The 24,291-nt window shown below is 34.7% G+C and overlaps 1 protein-coding gene and 1 long non-coding RNA gene across 7 annotated transcripts in view; one reads left to right on the top strand and one right to left on the bottom strand.

The window, feature by feature from the left end:
* LOC111427908 (Crustacean cardioactive peptide receptor) overlaps positions 1 to 24,291 on the top strand; it is a 59,680-nt gene that overhangs the window by 31,344 nt on the left and 4,045 nt on the right. For 4 of the 5 annotated variants that reach the window (XR_011640745.1, XM_071197053.1, XM_023063270.2 and 1 more), the window contains 7 exons: positions 6,946 to 7,225; positions 13,369 to 13,504; positions 13,569 to 13,766; positions 18,662 to 18,757; positions 19,869 to 20,057; positions 22,674 to 22,802; positions 22,851 to 23,031. Coding sequence is in view for 4 of the 5 variants with exons in the window: in XM_071197053.1 (XP_071053154.1) it covers positions 7,082 to 7,225; positions 13,369 to 13,504; positions 13,569 to 13,766; positions 18,662 to 18,757; positions 19,869 to 20,057; positions 22,674 to 22,802; positions 22,851 to 23,031 (1,073 nt within the window). In the remaining variant the exon portion in view is untranslated. Of the gene's footprint in view, positions 1 to 6,945; positions 7,226 to 13,368; positions 13,505 to 13,568; positions 13,767 to 18,661; positions 18,758 to 19,868; positions 20,058 to 22,673; positions 22,803 to 22,850; positions 23,036 to 24,291 lie in introns of those variants that run through there. The other variant, XM_071197054.1, reaches the window with a different exon arrangement.
* On the bottom strand, positions 16,913 to 24,276 carry LOC139430285 (uncharacterized). Of its 2 annotated transcripts, none has more exons than XR_011640746.1 (3): positions 17,418 to 17,643; positions 17,062 to 17,228; positions 16,913 to 16,997 (listed from the first exon to the last, which is right to left on the bottom strand). It is a non-coding gene; the product is annotated as an uncharacterized lncRNA (long non-coding RNA). The 2 variants fall into 2 exon arrangements; XR_011640747.1 differs by lacking the exon at positions 16,913 to 16,997 and adding an exon at positions 24,262 to 24,276 and having other exon boundaries at positions 17,025 to 17,228; positions 17,418 to 17,583.

Here is a 24,291-nt window from a genome sequence, read left to right as displayed (position 1 = left end):
TAATTGCTTTAATGGACGATTATGTTGACAGTAAAATGGACGTAGCGCGCGATACGTATTTGATTTTCAAAATAAATTTGCACAATTTGGAAGCGTCTTGAATTCATGTTGAAATACCAAACTAAACATAAATCACTTGACAGCTGACAAAATGGCCGCCAGTTAAAAAAGTGTTGCCAACTTAAAGTTCTATACTCCTATAAAAAGGACCCGTTATTTCTAAATTCAGCTTTAAGTAATTCCCGTGGTGTACTTTTTTTAGTGTAACCTTTGATTATATATAATATGGATTGAGCTAACTGAATATATCTACTAACAAAAATGTGGCTCAAGGTGAACAGACGCAGATGGAAAGCGATAATGTGAAAGTGTAACAAAGATAGACATAAAACGGTACTAAACAGACGGGCGCATGCGCACAAAAGGGTCAAACCTCTTCCATTTGACGTTTATCGTTTTGTTGTGTCACAGCCAGTCACACCGTTATGTTTAAAAATGTGTTGTTTCGTGTGCAAAGTTTGCGATAATACAGTTTCACATCACCTGTAAGTATTATAAATGTTACTTCTAATTGATAGTTTTTTATCTTATAAATTAATGCACGCCCATTATATGTCAGTACGCTTCTATGTCTATCTCGGTTCGATCACCTTGCGCAAGCTATCTCTCTCGTTGGCTCAATCCATATTATATATAATCAAAGAGTGTAACATGTAGGATTTAATTTGAAAACGGGTTTATTTAACTGCCAAGGAGTAAATTCGATACAGCATAAAGAAAGTAAGGCATCGTAAAGTCTAAAATTTCTAGCAGGTCTCTGGCCCTTACTACTGCCGGTCTTGTGGCTGTTGATCTGTACACAGGTGGTTGTTGGGAAAACAATATAGAGATTGGGTGCTCAGATTGTATGGGTTTTTTTTACAAAATAATTAAGAATTTGCCAATTTCGTCGATTGTGAAAAGTGGCAATAGCAGATTCACAATACAAACTATGAACCAGACTAGTGGGAATGTATTGATGAAGTCAGTATGTTTAAAGTATTTAACAAATATATAACCTCAACAAGCTTCATTTCTTGATTCTTAATTATTTTGGAGAAAACATTTTTTTCTTTAACCTTACTTTCAACTAACGTCAAATTAAATGGATGATTTCAAAAGTTTGTTAAAATAACTTTTTGAAACTATATTTCATCGTATAATTGCAACGATATCGATTTCATTTAATGCGATTCAATCAACAATGTCGACCATTAGAGGGAGGTGCAGCTCTCCTTCATAATGAACGTTGAATAATTTAACCAAGAGTCCAGCGTCGGGCAACGGCACGAAACCGTTGCTAAATCACTTCCATTCAAGAAGCTGGTTGCTAAATTCGTCATCCAAAGTTATCCGAATATTATATATGTATTAATATCCCAAAATGTAATGACATTACCATTCAAACTTTAATATCAAAGAGTTCGAAACTGGATTTAACTTGTAATTGTCGAGCCCCTTTAGAAATTAATAATTTTTGATTTATAAATTATGTTTAAAACGAAGTCCTTGATGAAGAGTAAAGTCCTTAATTTACCTTCAAGATGTTCCTTAATTGAATCGAGTGAACGTTTAACACGCCAGGGGTTCTATTTTCTATTGTCTTCCAGAAGTACCGAAATTGTTGGCATAACTCCCGAGATTGATAACGCTGTCTACGTTTCCTCGACCCTGTATTTTCCGCTTGTTAGGTATTCGTAGCCTTTGACATAAGTATAACATTCAATCTAAAACACTTACATACATATAATATCAGAATTTAAAAAATGGGAGCAACGCAGTTTGTAAATACGCTCCCATTTTAATAAAGAATGCAAAGAGCCGGTTCGTACTCGGCCGAAAAAGGCTTTTATCTCGGATAAACTTCCCGTTTACTACCGTTACTTCAACAATACAATATCCAACCACTTTTATCCATTTTCAGAGATGTTTTCGTTAATGTAAACTCGAGTTGCAATTTCGGATCTGACAACGGGTGGTCTGTATTGCTGTTATAGTTGTAGTGAAAAATATTTTCCTTAATACGTTCTTTAGCGGCGACGTTGAAAATGTTAATAATCGAGAAATGGTTTCAAGGCATCGTTTTGGGTTATATTGAAGTCCATTTCGTTACCCTTTATGGTCACTTTATTGGTCTACTGTCGTTAACGAATCGTTCTTAAGGAAGTTATTTACTGTCGAATGGAACGTTTTCGATTTGGCAAATTTATTTCTACGACAAATGAGATTTTCTTGTTTTTTTGATTATCAATTCTTTTAATTAAAACAATTTCGATCGATACGAATTTATTTACAAATAAACTGTGTTTAAAATCGCGCTTTTAAAGCAAACATCTTCAAGCAACCAGAGGTGGTAAAACATTTTTCGCGTCCTACTTTTTTGTTACAACGTGGTGAGTACAAAGTAAAAAGAATTAAAACAAAAAAAATTATTTCTCAGCCGAGTTGGTTTCAAACGTATTTAATTCGCTGAGATCGGTTGTGGTTGAGTAGCCGCCTGATCTACGATCATCGTAGATCACATTCGCACGGCAGTAAAACTGTCAGCGGTCGTAAGCAGCCCGTCTGACAACCGGACACATTGACTGCACAGAAGGACTACATCAATTACCTTCTCGCGGTGCTGCCGTTCGTGCGTTATTTTCAGAGGCGTTAATTAATCCTCGGGGCACTCATTGTAAACCAAGAACTCTTTTACTAAATAAGTCCTCGTGTAACTTAACCGATAGATAGAAAAACAAGAAAAAAGTAAAACGATGTGTTAATGACTTTTAAGAAACAAACAGTTTTTTTTAATTTTAAATCTTTCCGTAAATTTGTTTTAATGTACAAAGTTAATGTTAACATTACGATTTAATCACTGCTAAAAGGTTTTAAACTAACGTTGATTGCAGCTGCTTCGAAGGATACATTGCCGAAGTTACTAGTTCGGTAAACTTTGTTTACGGCTCACGTTTAAACCCTTAATCAATCAACATCCTGAAATTTCACTTCAAGGAAATCGGATGTAGCGAAATCTCTTGATTAAGAAATACAGGGTGTCCCGTTAAGCGTACGGAGTGGCTGTATCTCTAGAACGGTAAGGCCTAGAGGTTTGGGAAAAAAATCCTTATAAGCAAAGTGACCAAGAGAAATAGCTGGAAATTATTTTGAAGTTCGCAATTCGACCGCTAGGGGGCGTAACTGCCATTGAGAAACATAAAGTTGCCGCTATCTCAGAAACTTAGACGATGAGCTATAACTTTGACAACATCATTTAATAGCTTGGATAATACCGCATCGCTTTTGTTTTGCGATATTTCTCATATCTGTCATAATAAGGGAGGGGGAGGCCAATGCGTTTTCATATGTTTACATTTTAATATCTCCTAGACCATTCAACCGATTTGAATGTTTTCGGTGTTGTTTGTGCTCTTTTTAAAGATATTTTCAGTAAGACCGTCTGCTTTAAAACAAATGAGCTAGAGGACGTTATCTGCAGCGATTACATATTTTTGTGATTTTTGAAGAAAAGTTAAATGGAACGATACTATTTACTTCACAGACCCTTAGTCACCTTCAAATTTGCAAAATTTTAGTGAAAACAGCATCTCGATATCGCCACCCGTTCTCGAGTTATAGAAGAAAATGTTAAAAACTCGAGTGCCACCAATCGGATCCAGTTACCTCATCGAGAAAAACAAATCACATTACCATGGTAACTGTAAACATGTCATTTACTAACGCAGAAGCGTATGATAGAGCGTATGATGATTTATTTTCAATGTTTCGGATACGATGCAACTGCATGGCAAAAATGTGCAATGCAATTACGACAAAGAAAGACATTTTTCTCTAGAAGTGTTTTTAAGATTGACTTAGCGATTACGGAAAACTGGCAACGTGTAGCCCATTCAGACATCTCTATGAATTCGTAAATCACATTGGTGCGCAATGTGATCCCACACAATCTAGGAACTCCGAAAACAATTGTCCACAAGAGTTCTCAAGAGAATAATATCTCCACCACGTTGTTTTACATCAGGCCTTAACAGATACCGATTATGATAACAGACTGAACTATTACCATTGACTTTTAAATATGATTTGGGCAAATCCAAACCTTTTATCACAAATGCTATGGATGCATGAAGCATCTGTCCACAAGCTGATGTAAATTTGCATAATATGCATTCTTGGTTCGAGCAAAACCCACATTGCTTTCACCCCTTTATCTATTGGGTAGACGAAACGACCTGACTTTTCAAGAAAAACCAATAACCAGGGAAAATATGACAAAACACTAAATACCAGTAAAAACGTGTCCAGGGAAGAGACTTAGCAGCGCTTTTTTTTTCGTCGAAACTAGATTAAATAAATGCATCGAGGTTTATCTAAGACATTTCGAACATTAGTGAGCTATTTTTGCCAAAAATTTAAGTTATTCTAAGTGTTTCGGTTTATTTTGTTTTATTATCATTGTTGATGTTTCATTGATCCGTTGGCTTTTCAACACGCCTCAAAAGTAGTTTTGAAGCAGTTCTAAGCTTGGATAAAGTGTGAAGGAAGGTTCTAGATAATAAAATTTTAGTTATCTCTTATTTGTTTTCTAAGGTAACTTGATCCGATTAAGATATACGAATTTTTAACATTTTCTTTTATAATTCGAGAATGGATGGAGATATCGAGATGCGGTTTTCACTAATATTTAGCAAATTTTATGGTGATTAACGGTCTGTGAAGTAAATAGTACCGTTCCATTTAACTTCTTTTCAAAAATCACAAAAATATGTAACCGCTGCAGATAACGCCCTCTAGCTTATTTGTTTTAAACCAAGCGGTCTTACTGAAAATATCTTTTAAAAAAGCATGAAATGCTCTTTCAAACAAGACCAAAAATATTCAAATCGGTTGAATGGTCCAGGAGATTTGAAATTGCTAATAGAAAACTAAATACAGCTTCCTGACTACTAAATACTTGTAACGGGAGACTAAATACTTCTTGCACAACATTATTTTTTGCTAGCAGAACACTAGATAACACTTGTAGAAGTCTTGAAATTGGTAAAAGACGACTAGATACCGTTACCTGAATATATGACTATACAAATAAATAAATTTTGAAAAATAAATATAGATAACACTTGTAGAAGCCTTGAAATTGCTAAAAGACGACTAGATAAAGTTACAATAAACTTGGGTATTTACTCCTCATGAATAATAACTAATAGGAGGAAAAATTAGTAGTAAAAGATTATTTCCCATATTTTTTATCAATTGGCATGAAAAAGCAATAAAAAAGCATGAAATGCTCTTTCAAACAAGACCAAAAATATTCAAATCGGTTGAATGGTCCAGGAGATATTAAAATGTAAACATTTGAAAACGCATTGGCCTCCCCCTCCCTTATTATGACAGATATGAAAAATATTGCAAAACAAAAGCGATGCGGTATTATCCAAGCTACTAACTGATGTTGTCAAAGTTATAGCTCATCGTCTAACTTTCTGAGATAGCGGGAGTTTTATGTTTCTCAATGGCAGTTACGCCCCCTAGCGGTCGAATTACGAACTTCAAAATAATTTCCAGCTATTTCTCTTGCCCACTTTGCTTATAAAGATTTTTTTCCCAAACCTCTAGGCCTTACCGTTGTTGAGGTACAGCCGCTCCGTACGCTTAACGGGACACCTGTATATATTACGCATTACGTTACATAAATTTCTGTTACATCAACATAATCCTTTCTCTCTCATCATCTATCAACACCATCTCTAATAAACTGACTATCCTAATATCATTACATATATACATCTCTATCCTCGAATAATATCAGCAATAATTAATTAGCAATATATATTTCTTAATATATTACGTATATTCTGCTTGCAAAGGACTCAATACTGATGGCAGAAACCTTATACTATGATTGAGCACTTAGATATAGCTTGCAAAAGACTAGATACTAATGACAGAAACTTTATATTCTTAATGAAGACTAGATATTGCTTGAAAAAGACTAGATACTGATGGCAGAACTACTTTTTGCTTAGAAAAGACTTGATAGTACTTGTGGGAGATTTGAAATTGCTAATAGAAAACTAAATACAGCTTCCTGACTATTAAATACTTGTAACGGGAGACTAAATACTTCTTGCACAACATTATTTTTTGCTAGCAGAACACTAGATAACACTTGTAGAAGTCTTGAAATTGCTAAAAGACGACCAGATACCGTTACCTGAATATATGACTATACAAATAAATAAATTTTGAAAAATAAATATAGATAACACTTGTAGAAGCCTTGAAATTGCTAAAAGACGACTAGATAAAGTTACAATAAACTTGGGTATTTACTCCTCATGAATAATAACTAATAGGAGGAAAAATTAGTAGTAAAAGATTATTTCCCATATTTTTTATTAATTGGGCTCCCCAAATCCACGATCTCACACTAGCGCGGCCTAAACCAGGGTGTTGGCGGATTATCTGGGCAGCAGCATGTATCTGATTTTGCAATATTTGCTGAGTATTACTTCTGTGGCATACACTATGCTTTTTAAGTGACCTGAAAGGTATAAATCAAGAGGATTGAGGCCGGGCGATCACTGTAGCCAGACCATTGGACCATCTCAATCTATCCATCTTCCAAGAAACACATTATCTAGATGTCGCCGATTATATCGGATATCTAGGAAACTAAAAAACTTTTACTAAAATTTTTTTCATCTATTAGTCATTATTTATCCTGAGGAATAACCCTGTATACTCGTAATAGAAGACTAAATACTGCTGGCTAAACATGTAAATTTAGTATTTTTTATAATTTCATCACAACCCTAATGCATTTAATATATTTTCCCCTGGAACTTCCTAACAAGAATTTTTAAATCGAATTTTTATTCTTGTTGTTAATTTTGTTTTCAGGAGAACTAATTGCGGTATGTGAGCACGACGTGTGGGCGGAACGTTTTAATCTAATTCGTGGAACGAAAATGCCGCGGGGATTCCTGAGAACATTTTTGTCGGAGGCGACCGGTTGCACTTGAAAATTATACGAGGCATGAACGGACACTCGGAACCCGAAGGGAATTTGTCCCTGGACTTTGGCACCACATCTCGAACAATTTCCGTTAATTCCACTCTAGATATTCCCCAAGACAATGGAACTTCCTCCGCTTCTGTCGATCCTTTCTATTTCTACGAGGTGAGTATTTTTTTTTTGATTACCTAAACTTAAATTAACTCATTAAATAAAGCTATAAAAACCAAATTGATTGCACCGGGTTGGAATTAAGATAGCGTTTCAAACCAATTAGCAACATTACTACCTGCATACGTAAAATGTATAGAAATTAAGAACCAAAAGCTCGTAACTATTGGAAGTTGTAAAGGCGTCGAACGATTTAAGGGGCAGTACCACTCTTAATTGAATGGCGAAGTCGTAAAATCGGAGAGATGGTCGGGAGATTGCAATTTCCCCTAGAATGCACCAGAATTTACTGTAAACGTCGTCCAATAGCAATGGTCATATTTATGCGCTTACATTACCGCAAGAAATAACATGGAAATTACTCCAACACTGTTACCTGCTTAATCGTGTGAATATCGTTTTAGTCGGTTTAAAAGGAAGTATTAAAACTAAATCATATTTAATGAGGCGGACAAAATTTACTTTGATCATCTTTGGTATATTTTATATTTCCTTCAATCATAACAACGATATTAATTCTAAAGTTTATGTTCTTTTGTGACGAATAACACCAAGGAAAAAGGGGACCCAACTGGATTAAGGGAATAAGGAGGAAAACCCAAGAAGAACGACTACGTGACTTTTATGGAGGATTTGGCAAATGCGAGATTACGCAGTCGGAGTGGGACACATAAAAAAAGACAAGTACGTTGTCTTAATCGACCTTTTCCATTCTATCTAAGCAAATAAAATTTTCATAACATATTAACAACTTAACCCATACCAATCACCACACCAATCAAATACTAATGATTACGTGCTAAATCATTTCGTTTTGTAGGAGTGGATAATTTAATATTCTCGGAATGAATGTTGGGGTTATGTAACATATTAATTTAAAAAAAATAGTTTCAAAATCGTTGGTGTGAATATTCGTAGAGATCTTTATGGGACATAAAGTTACTACGTCAATAAGAGATGGGATAAAGCAAGAAAATCTTTCGTCTCTGAAATTTGCGACGTCGGCGGTCATCAAAACATATTTTTTGAAGCACGAACAAGGACAAACAAGGAGTTATATTTCGGCCATCAATTAGATTGGGTTGACGCGACGCAAAATGACACTTCGGCTTCGAATTTTATCCAAGGATTCAATATCCGGAGGAAAACCAGATCCTTCCACAGGATATTAAAGAATTGTTAATATTTTCTTTTTAATTTTTTTAGAAACATGACTAAGATATTTTCTTTATTTATGTGTAATGGAGATATTTAAGTAACTAGACTGATGGATGACTCAATTTTTTTGTGCGTTGACGCCTAGACACATACACGCCCATACGTTCTTATCTCGTGAGACAATTCGTTCCGGATTTCAAAGAATGAATGAGCAAACTGTTCTCATTATTCAGTATAAATACTTTTGTGTTTTTGTTGGCTGACAAAACCGGTGAGTGGTGGACATCAAAGAACGGTGACTGAAAGCGTCTATCAAGCGATCTCTGTGATGTTGCTGTTTATAGGGTATAATGACATCGCGATTAGACCGATTAGTAATCGTTGACGTGAGTTATTTTGTTATAAAATAATATTTTATATTATTCGATCCAATCGAAGAGATTTATTATTCTTTTCTACTGACGTTAGGGTAAAGGAGAAAAGTTCGTTTCCCGTTTTATGGAGGAACGCCCGAAGCAATCGTTCGACAAACGCATTTTCCTGGTCGACTCTGATTAAAATGGACGATCACATGCTCCCCAGCTATTTCCACATCTTCGATGATCCTGGCTCCAATTTCAATCGACCAGAGATTGCTTTCTAACCAGTTTCCCTAATTTGCAATCGAAAACCCCCGTAAACTACAAATTTTAGAACTTATTTTGATTTTACAGATTTCGTTTTTTGTGATCCTGTTGCTATTTATAGGGTCACGTGACGATGTTTTATTGGGTGTAATAAGAAAGAAACTTTTGTTGTGCGAAAATAAAGGTGTCGCTTGCGGGTAAACAAGTTTTCATTTGGCCTTTTCACGCGAATCGCCACGTGCTTGTTTTTCCGGCTATAAACAGAATAAAAACCTTCGATGAATTGTCGTTAATTGCGGCCGCGTTGCCTTTTTCGTTCGGCTCTGCTTTAATGGGCCGATATTTTACGATCTCTCGCGGGTGCCGTCGATCACTTCTCGGCATAAGATGCTCCAACAATTTCCATTTACATCCATCGGTGACACTAGTATTAGCTTGTACCGTCCGGGAGCAGATGTGTGGTCCGATCCTTACACGGAATCCTGCGGCGACGTTCCTTCATGAACCTTCTTTATAGGCAAAAACCGTTCGGCGAAGCCGCCGTCGGGTACCGTGTACGTATTGGACTTGATGAGAACATCTTACGTGCTGCGATTTGTTGATGACGATGGGCGATACGAGGAGGTCCGCGACTACCCGCGGTTTAATCCTCTGGCGATATGCCAACGGGATAATTCGACTGATAAATTATCGAACGCACTCTGCATTCATTGGTATTAACTTAATGAGGAGTCGGTTATAACTAGAACGTATGCAATCTTTATTTATTATTTTAACAACCACTTTGGAACTTGTAAACATATCTACTTACATGAAAACATTGCATCACGAATGTAAATACATAAAATTATCAAACTCAAAAATTATTTTACGACAACACATATTTGCTATAAAACAAATAATGACCTAATCTTCAAGAAAAAACATGCTATTTCATTAATTGAAGGTCGCAGTAAAATCTTCCAATATAAATATCTAACTAAAATGAATTAATTGAGACTGGCAATAGACGAAAGAGAAAGGGCAGAGAGAAATGCAATTGGAAAGAACAAGTCTGGAAAAAGAAAAAAGATTGGAAAGAAACTGTAAAGAGATTACACAGATAATGACTTGATTGCAAACAGAGTGGAACTGAAGGATTGATACTGGAAGGATAAGAAACAGATTGAGCAGAAAAGTGAAAGATTGGAAAAGGCAGACATGTAAAAAAAGATGAGATGTAATAGAAGAAGATTGGAAAGAAAGTGATAATAGTAGAATGATATTAAACGAGGATTAGAAAGCAAAAAAGGTGAAGCCTGGAAAAAGACTGTGATGGCAACAAAGCTACCAAACAAAAAGAAATAAGAATACTGAAAATGCAAGAAATAGACGAGATATAGGAGTAAGTATGTTTCATATTTTTCAACTCGTCTTATTACATTACATAGACTACATATCGGGTAAGCGAACCAACCAACCTTGCACCGCGACCCTAAGGATCTATTGTACCCCTATTAGTTATCAAATTTCACCGTGCAGTCCAATGCTCTTAACGAACATTAATACCTTGCTCGGCGAAAGGTCATTTAGATCCTTTGGAGCATGTTTGACATAAAACATGCTCAACCATCACTGCTTCCTCCGCACATAGTCGGCATTTAACATCGTCGGCTAATCCCATCCAGTTAATAAACACCTTAGCATGTCTCATTCCAGGAGAACTGGTCCATAGTAGGCGAAATCTCTCTTCAGCCCACAGTCCAATCCTATATTTGGCCATCGCAAATGATACACCAACTGCTCTTTCCGGCCCCACAAACGCTTTAGCGCTGCCCTCTCGTGCTAGCTCATCTGCCGCTTCATTGCCAGCAACCCCAGAGTGACCCGGGACCCAGATCAGAGAAACTCTGTTATCACAACTCAGTGTATTCTCTTACAATCATTAACCAGACCCGACACCGTTTTCACGGCTTGCAACGCCTGGAGAGCGGCTTGATTGTCTGAGAAAATTCGTACTGTCATGTTCTTCACCCCTCTCAAGAAGGATTTTAGCACCCATGTCAATAGCAAATACTTCCTCCTGGAATACAATACAGTACGCAATATCTGCCTGAACCAGAAAATTTTCATTTTCGATCCAGGACTGCCGCTCAGGCTGTACAATCCGGTATCGAGCATTAATCACTGATAGTAATCCCGCCAAATCTGACGGCATTAATAGCACAGTATCTGTGCTTATATTGCATATTGCTTAAATCTGTAAATGGTTGTTCTAGCCACATTCTCTATATGCAAATGCAGAGGAGATAGGCTAAGCAGAACCTCCCTTGCAAGAGTTGGCGTTGTGCTTATCGCACCAGAAATTGCCAATCCAGCTACCCGTTGAATTCGTGAAAATTTACTAATAACTGAAGTCTGCCGGACTTTCCTATACCATGCTGCTGCTCCGTATGTGGTCATAGGTCTAACCACAGTCACATAGAGCCAGTACAGTCTTTCAGGGGTAAGATCCCAACCCAACCCCAATTTTGAATGTAAATTTTTAATTTCTTCACTTTGGATAGCTGGGCGGATTAGTCCATCCAACTTTCGTTTCCTGGTGAAGGGCACAACAATTGTCTTCTGTGAGTTTATCGAGAGGTTTTCTCCCTTACACCAAGCGCAAATGGTATCTGGGGTCACCTGGAGGACTTTAGATATCCTCGACAAACAGGTTCCTTTGACCATAACGACAATGTCATCTGCGTAAGCTTGTATTTCTACACCAATGGCTTCGTCTATCGCAATTAGATCGTCAATTAAGAGGGACCAAAGTAGGGGAGATAACACCCCTCCCTGCGGCAGCCACCTCTCGCCCTGAAGCGTATCGTATCACCATGGAGTGAAATAGAAACTATTCCACTATCAAGCATATTACGGATCCAACCCGCTATAGTTGCTTCCACACCTCTGCCAGAGCAGTTCTTTCAAGAGATTGTGGTATTGCATTGTTGAGCGGTCCTTCTATATCGAGAAACACACAAACCAAGATTTCTTTATCCTGCAGCGTCCTGGATACTCTACCAACTAAGTTGTGTAGAGCCAATTCTGCTGATTCTCCCGTAGTGGACCAGATGCCAATGGCACCGTACGGATATACCGTTCCAAAACTTTTTCAAGGGTTTTCAACAGAAATGGCGTTAGGCTGATGGGTCGAATTTAGGTATGTAAGATATCTGCAAGACAACTCTTAAACGGATCCCAATCAGTGCTACGGCGATTACGGTACGTACAGTCTGATTTCATTCCTACGTCAATTTTAAATTGAATATGTTTATGATCTGAACACGACGGTTGAGAGGATACCCTCCAGGAGGTTATCTTGGAGCTTAATATAGTAGACGAGATATAGGAGTAAAAAAAATGGACAAAACAGAAAAGAAGAAGTATGTTTCATATTTTTCAACTCGTCTTATTAGTACAAAGAGACTTAGCGGGGAAAATTGAGACTGAAATAAAAAGTATAGAAAAAAGAATCTAGAAAAAGAATCAACGGAGACGAGAAAGAAAACAAAGAATGTTTGAAAGCACTTTTGACTGATCACAGAAAAGCAAAATAAAAACCTGAAATCTTCACCAAATTAAAGGATAACTTTGTAATATTTCATAAACTACGATTATTTAATCATATAAAAGGTTATTTTGATACGAATCAATCAAAAACAGCAATTAATTTTTTACAAAGAATTCGATAGCTTCCGTATTCATTTTTGAACATGAAATACCCAAAGAGCCTTTTTTAGTATGAAGCCGATGTCAAACGAGAATTTAATTAAATCACGGGGTAGTAACTTTTTTACAGCTTTTTTCCCAGCGCGGCGTTGTTTCGAGTTGACACTAATTAATCGCCACAAGACATGAGATATAACTTGACACAACGATCGCCTTTCCATATTTCATCAATTAACGTTTTTGATTGAAATCAACATAAAGTAATTTTTTTAATTTGAATTGGACTTAAATAAACATAAATACTTGAAAATGAAGCTTTTTCGAATCAAACTAACTCGGTTGTAGGTGATGTCACTATCACTCCAAAAACGGTCATCCTAAATAGTTGGTATTCCAAAATACCTAATATGGTGTTCATGTCGTCGTCTTTAGGTTATGGTTTACGAAATCGTAAGCCATTGTTCTGGTGGTTTTGCGAGATCCATTACCATAAGTGAAATCATGCGCTCATTGATTGATGGTGACTTATTTTCTTTTTTTTGTGGTCAAATTGATGACTTACTTATTGTAGTCACGAATAAACTTTCGGTTACCCAATTGTATAATTAATTAAACCGCTTTTAATCTTAATTAATTTATGGGTAATTAATTTTTTTTCAGACCATTCAATTTACGGTGGTATGGTTGCTCTTTACGATGATTGTCTTGGGAAATTCGGCTGTTTTGGTTACGTTACTTGTGGGGAAAAGTAGAAAATCGAGGATGAACTTTTTTATTAAGCACTTAGCTATAGCAGGTAAATAAAAATGTTATTATAAAATTTTCTTTGTTTTTGTTCTATGTTATTTTTTTTAAAACAGATTTGTCGGTCGGTCTAATCAGCGTCTCAACGGATATTGTCTGGAGAATAACCGTAGCTTGGCACGCGGGGAACGTTCTTTGCAAATTAATCAAGTTTTTGCAAGCCGTCGTCACATATTCTTCAACGTACGTGCTTGTAGCGTTGTCTATAGATCGTTACGATGCCATCACGCACCCTATGAACTTTTCGGGTAGCTGTAAGTACAATTTTAACTTCTCAAAACTATAAAGAACAACCCGTTAAACTACACCCGGTTTATCCTTTAACCTATTCAAAGTTGTATAAACTTTAAAGAACTCCAACTCTTCGAAGTCCCAGTTTAAGATCTATTACGAAAGTTTAGATCTCACAATTTAAAGTGTAAAATAAATATGAATAAGAAAGTAAAAATCTTTTTGAAAATTAATCGAAAATTACCAAATTCAAATAAACCTTTCAATATTGACATGGGAATATCTGTACTTGACACGTTTTCATACACTTTAAAGGAGATTATTTCGTTTCACGTGAAACGAACGTGAAAGGATGTATTAAAATTCGATATCAAGTGCGAAATTAATTTTTATCTTTATTTGAAATATAATACTCAAATGTAATTTCGTCAAATAAGGTTGCTTTACGCAACATCTCGAGAAATCGATGATTAGTTAGAGTGAGATGCGTCATCCTTTAGATTGAAGAGAATTTCCATACGTTATACACAATTACGTAGAAGACATTCGTAATTGGATTATTTAAAATTAAATCTGGTTTGAAACTACCTCTAATTAATGTTTTATTAAATCAAACTTTGTGTAAATGATTACTGGGGAATAAATTTTGGGTAAATACGAATAATTGTTGGAAACATTACAGACGTGTCAGTGGGTGACCAAAAACGAGGATATAGTACATGTTTCATTAAATATTTTCCTGTGCTATATTCATTCCAGTTTCGTGACCACGAACCATATTTTCTCATAAACGGGAGTACTCAAGCCTACACACCGATACAACGAACCGTGTAAAAGCTGCGAAAAGTTTTCCTCTCGCTCCAACTTTCGGAATACGTCCGATGATGTCGGCCTAAAAGGGCAAAACTTTCTGCTTTTATTAATGTCGCGTTTGCAACATATCACATCTTTCCTATATGGAGTGCGAAATTTTACATCAAAACTTTCCCCGGGACTTCTCAAACTTTTCTTGGCAACGCATGGAACATTAGATATTCAAAAGTTTTTGTGCTAACAAAAGTTTTAAAAAATATTTAAATGTAAAAAGAAAATATTAATCAAAATTAATTGGACTATTTTCCCACCACATGTACTTAATAGGTACATAAAAAAGGGATGATCAATACAGCGCTGCCCCGGGATATGCCTGATAGATAGTCGCATATATAATGAAGCCCCCAAGGGATGTGAAGGTATTAACCGAACATTTTTCATGGTCAGTTCATTTTTCTCGCCATTCTTTTTTTCGGCTGCCGCTGACAGATGTAGAGAATGGTAAAAAAGAATTTTTTCTAGCACCAATGAACATAATGGGAAGTGCTAAAATTAGGGTTATAAATATCGGGAAGAGTTGAACATAAAAACCAAAGTTATGTAGAATTTCCATCATTCATAAATAATCTAAAAGTATTCTTCATTTTAAAACTCTACTTAAGAAATAAGTTTGGAAATAATAATTTTTATTTAATAGTTTAACACAAGGTCCGTTGAGTATTGGTTATAAGGTTATTCAACTCGAACAAATTGACGTTGATATTGGAGGAAAAGTATAATATAATACAGGGTGATTCTCAACATATACGGATAAACTTGGGGAATTGTTTCTTATGACAAATAATGAGTAATAGGTGAAAACAGTTTTTTAGTTTCCTAGATATCCATAAAATTTACTTTCAAATCAAGAATACATACAGGGTGCCCATTTATAAAAAAACATTTTATACAAAAGTTGTTTAATATTTTATTTGCTGTAATAAGATAGCATTCAATCGTTTTTATTTCATAAAACAACTGAGCAACGAATAACACTTGAAGTTTTTTAAATGGCAATGTACTCTTTCGTTACGTTCATTTGATAGAGATTTTTTTCTCTTTACGATGACGTAAAATTTTAGTACCCTTATATCAGAAAATTTTTCAAAAAAAATTTAAAAATTGTTTATTAAGAAAATTTAACTTATAACATCTGATATCTGAGATCGTCAAGTACCTCGAAGTACCTCGAATTATTGGATATTTACACTAATTTTTCGTTTATTTGTTTTATTTTGTATGTTTATTCATAAATTTTCTTATGTAAGGGTACAAAAATTTTACGTCGTCATTGCCATTTAAAAAATTCAAGTGTTATTCGTTACTCATTTGTTTTCTGAATTAAAAACAATTGAATGCAGTCTTATTATGGCAAACAAAATATTAAACAACTTTTGTATAAAATGTTTTTTTATAAAGTCCACATTTATTTACCGAGATATATACTATATTCCATACATAATGGGCAGCCTGTATAAGATTTTAAAATGACATCAAAGTAAGCGTTGCAAGTTGTTTCCAATATTTTTGGACTCATTTTAATGTTTTTTTTTATAAAGCATACATCATAAAAGAACACCATGAAGTTGTCCATTTGTCTATTTACTTACTGTTATTTATAGACTCTATTATATGATAACTAAGTTCAGATTTAAAAGGTCAACCTCAATCTTGACATATTTGTAATCTTCATAAGCAACTTCCGATTTGAAATGTCAATGTCATTTTGACATATTCTTAATTTTTATACAATGTCTTAATATCTGTCACAAAAACAAAAATAAAAATAAAAAATTAAGGTTGGTATTTTATTTAAAAATTAAATTGCTATCTTTATTATTGCTAACTTAGGGTTTAATGTTTTTTATTCTAACTTTTTTGTTTTTTGAGATAAATGCGATAAGTCATCTTTGGACTCATTAATATTAAAGTTAAATATGTCGAGTTTGGACTCATTTTAAAGGATTTTTAATGAAGTTGACAAATATGTGAAATATGTTTTTTGAGATAAATCCGTCAAGTTTGGACTCACATTAAAGGTTATTTTATGAAGATTACGAATATAAGAAAATTAAAGTTGACATTGAAAACTGAAAGTTTTTTCACGACTAAACCCGACTGTTAGTTCTCGTTTTAGTTCAATAAAAATATACATCTTATGCTAACTAGCGCTACCTACCACTACCACTAGAACTAACATTAGACCGAGACCTAGAAACATTCGGATTTAGTCCCACGTCTCTCAAGACGGCTGAACCCGAATGATTTTAGTTTTAGGTCTTGTGTTAGTTCCAATGATAGTGCTAGTAAACAACTAACACTAGAGCTAGAACTAAAATACTCGGGTTTAGCCGTGCGTCTTCAGACTTTTCTAAGTTCTTGTCTAAGACGCCCGGCTAAACCTAAAACTTTCTAGTTCTAGGTCTAGTGTTCTAAAAATATATTATTTTGATTTAATCCACTTACCTTGCTTATAATTTCATCCATTTACCCATTTTGAATTAAATACAACCTTTAAATCCAATTAATTTTGTGTTTTTCATTAAAAAAAACTTAAATTCAACCTCAATTTTGACAAGCAACTGCAATATTTGGATCTTAATCACCATGGTAACCGAGTCAAGTTGGATAACCTTAAAATAATAAAATTTTATTCCGATTTTTTTATCAATTCTAACCTAATTTTTATTAATTTTAAAACAATTCGAATTCTTTACGATTATCTCGCATTCATAACAAATTCGTTAATTGTAATTAATTTAAATCGATTCTAATTAAGAGAAATAAATTAAAAATATCTTTTTTTGGTTTAATCCACTTACCTTGTTTATAATTCCCTAGATAAACCAATTTTGAGTTAAATACAGCCTTTTAAACCAATTAAATAAGACTTTTTCCTTCAAAAAACTTAAATTCAATTTCAATTTTAACAAGCATCTGCAATATTTGGATCTTAATCACCATGGTAACCGAGTCAAGTTGGATAACCTAAAAATAATAAAATTTTAACCGTTAATATTTCGCTTTATATTTTAATATTTTTTTTTATTTTATATCTTTTTTTAAATATTTTTGTGTATTGCTTCTTAAGCGAAATACAGTGATAAATAAAAACATAGAAATGTCAATTCTTCCAATGACGTCACAGCAATGCCTTTGCGGGGGGATACGTTCATATGGAGTTGGATAACCTTATACAGTATGGTTACTCAACGGACCTTTAGTTTGACAGTTTAAGCACCCTGATCTTTTTATTACAAAATTGATGTGTTTCCTAATCCAGTAATCACTAATTATTTTTCCATATTGAAGTGTTTGTCACATTTTTGTCTAAATTTGTCCAAAAAGCTAACTAATCTGCAAGTCATGGGATATCATATATGATGATAAAAACCACCACAAACGATGACTTGTCACGTTGTTATAAGTCCTCCATGTACTAGAGTATTCCAAGAGATAAGGGAGGATTGTTTTTCTCTGATAACATACGTAAGTGACCAATTAAGCTGACGTCGCTTGCGGCCGAGGCGCTACATTTAATATCATAACAACACTAAACATATTATACTGCCTCGGCTGAGTGAGTCTACTCTTCTAGATGTGTTCATAATCCACTAAAGTTAAAACAGAATGAGAATGAATACAATAAAACTTACGCAAGAGTATAATGAAAATGAGAGACAATATTAAATATTGATCTAAATTTTTGTTTCAAATAAATCGTTTCCCAAAAGAAATAAAACTGTCCTCTAAACGAAATAAATCCCCTTTAACTTTATTTTTCAATTGCTTGGAATTTAAAAGAACAATTCCTTTCCACGGACAGAAGATCGACGAAAACAGGTCGAATTGGACATTGAATAGCTAATGCTACACTATATCCGTCCCTAATCCGTGAGCACTTCTTTCTACGATCCCTAATAATTCCCTTAACTTTATCCAGTTTCATGCCTGACACGTTCGTTGCGTCGTCTAATTCGAATTTACGCTCCAATATCAGTCCCAGACGTCCGTAAGCCCTTTGACTACACACTCCAAAGAATTCTACTGCATTCTCCTTTTACAGGGAAACGTGCACGAGTATTGGTCGTGATCGCCTGGATATTAAGCTTCGTGTTTTCTACCCCCACGATATTTCTGTTTAAAGAAAAAACGGTTGAAGGTGAGTGAATTAATTTAATAAGGAAGAATTTAAAGTTATAATTTACTTATAAACAATTTACATTTCATATGAACCTAAGTAAGTAACTTGGAGTTTATTAACATCTCAAACTTCAAAATTTTAACAAGATTTCAAATAAGAGTGATGAAAGGAATAAATTTGAAATTTCACGATGTACCCGGCACCTCCACCAAAAATTAAAAACATTATTTTAATTAATTAAATCAATTACAAATAAATTAGTACAACTTCATCGTATTGGGAATTCATTAATGTTACACTATTACCACATCGTTTCCCAAGTTTGGAAACCTCACGCAAATATTTGTTATATAACTTTAGGATCCATATTGATTTTATAAGTAATTAAGCAACTAACCAAACAGTAATTAATTACAACATATTTACCTCTAATTTGGTTTAAACACGTTTTATATTTAATTATTAAATTTTGAAGCGGATTAATTCAAAAATGACATGAAAAAGACGATTGAACAAATAGATCATATCAATGTTAGAGAGAACACCAAATACAATGGGAGAAAAGGCAATTTTCAGCTGGAAACGCGCTTAATCTCGTCCATTAGAAGCGAGTCACGCGCGAACCGAAAACGCCAATTCGACGAAACACAACCGGGCCTCGGACGTCATTCGGAGAATGTCCCATAAATCCTGAGGATCAAGGTCACAGCTCGCGACAATCCTAATAAATTGCTCGTTCTTTTTGCCTTTCCATTAATGTTTCGGTCATTGTCTGCAACCGGAATTTAATGCGTTCCATAAAAACGATCTCGCAACGAAAAGAACATTTACTTTGTTTTGTTTGTTTTTCCTTCGTAATTGCTCTTCTTCCGGAAACGATAGAGACTCCCGCCAATCAATCACTTCAATAATCCCTCGAAAAATTGGAGGTCGAATTACTGCAAAACGCCGTAAACAAAGGATAAAAGGATGTTATGGATCAGTCGACTGATTCAAACTCGTTGCAGCGAAAAGCACTTTTCAAATTAAACCAAAAAGGTTTGACAAAAAGGTTGATTGGATTAATCGAATTAATTGGGAATTATAATTATTTAAAATTTAAATCTTAATTAGTTTAAATTTGTTGCAGGATTATCTCAATGTTGGCTTGAAATGGATAAACAATGGCAATGGCAGGTTTACATGACCTTAGTTTCTCTCGTTCTCTTTGTCATTCCAGCTCTCATCATAGGAGGGTGTTACGCTGTAATTGTTTGGACGATATGGTCCAAAAGTAAATTACTTATAACTACTGCTCATTTACCAATGAGAAGAAACAGTACGTATTTAAATTCTTTTTAAACTTTTTTAATTATTACTTAACTCAGTTGCATCATAAGTTCAGATATGCTTGGATAAACGCTTCCAATAGGGAATAAAATAGATAAAGAATATACAACAACAATTAAAACTAGAATTAATACAAGATCTAGAACTAGAAACATTTGAATTTAGCCGCACGTCTCTTAAGACGGCTAAACCCGAATGATTCTAGTTCTAGGTCTTGTGTTAATTCTAGTGATAGTGCAATACTAGAATTAACACTAGACCGAGAACTAGAAACATTCGGATTTAGCCGCACGTCTCTCAAGACGGCTAAACCCGAATGATTCTAGTTCTAGGTCTTGTGTTAGTTCTAGTGATAGTGCAATACTAGAATAAACACTAGACCGAGAACTAGAATCATTCGGATTTAGCCGCACGTCTTTCAAGACGGCTAAACCCGAATGATTCTAGTTCTAGGTCTTGGGTTAGTTCTAGTAATAGTGCCAGTGTAAAATTAGAACTAACACTAGACCTAGAATTAGAAACATTCGGGTTTAGCCGCACGTCTCTCAAGACGGCTAAACCCGAATGATTCTAGTTCTAGGTCTTGTGTTAGTTCTAGTGATAGTGCAATACTAGAATTAACACTAGACCGAGAACTAGAAACATTCGGATTTAGCCGCACGTCTTTCAAGACAGCTAAACCCGAATGATTCTAGTTCTAGGTCTTGGGTTAGTTCTAGTAATAGTGCCAGTGTAAAATTAGAACTAACACTAGACCTAGAATTAGAAACATTCGGGTTTAGCCGCACGTCTCTCAAGACGGCTAAACCCGAATGATTCTAGTTCTAGGTCTTGGGTTAGTTCTAGTAACAGTGCCAGTGTAAAATTAGAACTAACACTAGACCTAGAACTAGAAATATTCGGGTTTAGCCGCACGTCTCCCAAGACGGCTAAACCCGAATGATTCTAGTTCTAGGTCTTGTGCTAGTTCTAGTGATAGTGCAATACTAGAACTAACACTAGACCGAGAACTAGAAAAATTCGGATTTAGCCGCACGTCTCTCAAGACGGCTAAACCCGAATGATTCTAGTTCTAGGTCTTGTGTTAGTTCTAGTAATAGTGCAATACTAGAATTAACACTAGACCAAGAACTAGAAACATTCGGATTTAGCCGCACGTTTTTCAAGACGGCTAAACCCGAATGATTCTAGTTCTAGGTCTTGTGCTAGTTCTAGTGATAGTGCAATACTAGAACTAACACTAGACCGAGAACTAGAAAAATTCGGATTTAGCCGCACGTCTCTCAAGACGGCTAAACCCGAATGATTCTAGTTCTAGGTCTAGTGTTAGTTCTAGTTTTAGTTCTAGTTTTAGTTCTAGTTTTAGTTCAATAGAAACATATAAAAATTCAACGCTCAATAACAACTAAAACTAACACTTGCACTAAAACCAACTCTAGACCTAGAACTAAAAACATTCGGGTTTAGCCATACATCTCTCAAGATGGCTAAACTCGAATACTTTAGTTCTAGGTCTACTATTAGTTCTATTTTTAGTTCAATAAAAATATACAACTACATGATGCTGAATAACTAGATATTTCTAGATCACCTTGTTATTCCCTTTGTCTGCTAGTAGAACGACGATATCAATTTGTTCACTGATCATCCACGAATGTACTATAATTATAATTAATTCACTTATATACAGGTGTCCGGAAATGATGTGTACAACGCAAGATCACAAGTACCTTGACAAAAAATATTAGCCTCTAGAGGGTTTTAAAAATAATATATTTTTTAAAATTGTTTTAAATAAGTCGAAAAATCCTCGATAGATTTTACTCATTTTTTAACCATATATTTGTATCAATACACTACAGCTATTTGTGGAATAAACTCTAATTTCAAAAATTATAGAGTATTTAAAAACTTTGTGACAATAATTTATGCATCCATATCTTTTTATCCCCCTGTACAAACACTACTATTTTTCTTTTCTGAATAGCTACCTTAATTTAGAAACTCTTTTCTCTCTTACAAAATTTTAGTTAGATAAACGGTTTAGCCACAAAAAAGTATTTTCTAAATCCCCACAAGCGCGAATGAGTGATGTAAGGTAGCTAATAACTTTTTTCTTTAACAGTTGACTCGGTATAATTAATTTTAAAAACAAAAACAGTTTGTTACTTAAACTTGAGTTAAATCATCATACTTTTGGTCAAGGTACTTGTGATCTTCCGTTGTACACGTCATTTCCGGACATGCTGTATATTAAAACAAAGTTTGGTGATATATGCCACATTGTTATTTCGTCTGAATGATGCAAATGGGATAAACTAAAGAGTTATATAAAAGCAGATTTGCGAGATTTAAAAATCCACCCAACTCAAAGCAGTAACTACTAAACTAAACAGTGCTCCGCAGTTTTCCCTGTTGAATAAACTTACTTTACTTCCGTTTGGGTGATATTTACTGCCCCGAAACGAAATTTGCGATGCATTTCGTAAAGTAGTACGTTACGCGCCAACACTTTAATCTGTGCCAGCTCTAAATTTCGTGACCACATAATGGTGAAGAGATTAATCTTTCTTTATGGTTTTCACGTGTTCTTTTCTATTTGTAGGTGACGATATTAGAGATAGACCACCGAGATATTCGTACGAAGAGAATGATTGTCGAAGAGCTTCTTCTCGAGGGATTATACCAAGGGCGAAAATTAAATCGGTTAAAATGACTTTTGTTATAGTTTTCGGTAAGGATTTAAATTACTAAATTATTCAAAGCGAACTTTTTTTTATAGTTTTTATTTTATGTTGGAGTCCTTATATTGTGTTCGATTTGCTACAAGTTTATGGATACATACCAAAAACGCAGACATACGCCGCAGTCGCGACGCTAATCCAAAGTTTGTCTCCTCTCAATTCAGCAGCTAATCCCGTAATTTACTGTTTATTCTCAACGCATTTATGCCGAAATCTTAGGTAAGTTAAACTAGGGATTTGGTACTTTATTTGATTGACCTCATTTCTGGACACAATAGCCACATTTCTATTGTACAATTTCATGTAGAATAAGAGTCGTAACTCGAAACCTTGTTTGTTCCATTGTTGATTGATCTCATATAAAGTTCATTCAATTTACGTGATGTGAAAAATCTTTTGTTGTAGATTCGTTCGAAAATTCTATTTCAAATCTATTCGAGATCAATCTTAATTCTAATAAAGAATTAAATTTTAAAGTTATAAAATGAAATGTTTAAACAAGTTCACGTTAAATGCCCTTAAAGTACTTAATAAACTGAAATGCACGATATCATCCAATTAAGTCAAGGTCGCTTACGGCCGAGGCGCTACATTTAATATCATAACAACACAAAACATATTATACAGCCGAGGCACGACGTCACCCAATTAAGGCGCTATGTTTAATATCATATCTACACATTTTTTTATCTCATACTCAAAAGTTATAAAATGCATTATATCTCTAAACTTATACATAAACTGCTCGCGTTAATTTTGTTAACTTTGAGAACATCATAATGAGATAATCCAGAGATACACTATATGTATAATCAGACAGATAGTTCAAAGACCGTTATTTATAAAAGTAACTGATGTGTTGATCAGTTGGTTTGCGTCACTCCCAAACTAATTAATTCTAATGGAACCGTTTCGAATTGAGAAAAGCACAAACCCGTGTTTTCTTACTTTACTGTAAAAACGATGCGAAGGTCACGCTATAGCTTCGCATTTCCGCAGAAAGCATTCTCGCACACAGACATTAGCATCCCGAGCGCGATTTTGTTTACTTAATAAATGGAAAGCAAATGATCCGACATCAAACGGGCAAAATGTGAAGGGGGGGCTAAATTGTCTCGAAATGGGGCTGCGCGAAATGCATTTGAAGTCGTTACGGCGACGGTACTTACCCATTATAAATAGCCACGTCTAAATCCAGTCATAAATTACAACATCTTATTTCGGTAACGTTACGATTCTTGAGATAATCATTTTGTGGTTGTTATGTTTAGAATTTAGTAAGAAACACGCTTTTCTCATTTACCAGATAATTAAAGAAACTTCCTTAATATATCTTAGGAGGTGGTTAATCATTAGTTTTTCGCACGATGTATATATTTCATAAAAGTAAATTTTGTGTTGAAAATAAATTTTTTGGGATTAAATTGTTGAAACACAAAGTTTGCTTACCCCATCATTAGTAGTAGTTGTACACTTTCG

The sequence above is a fragment of the Onthophagus taurus genome, chromosome 6, assembly GCF_036711975.1.
Source record: "Onthophagus taurus isolate NC chromosome 6, IU_Otau_3.0, whole genome shotgun sequence".
Lineage (NCBI taxonomy): Eukaryota > Metazoa > Arthropoda > Insecta > Coleoptera > Scarabaeidae > Onthophagus > Onthophagus taurus.
This window is presented reverse-complemented; position numbering and strand designations above follow the sequence as displayed.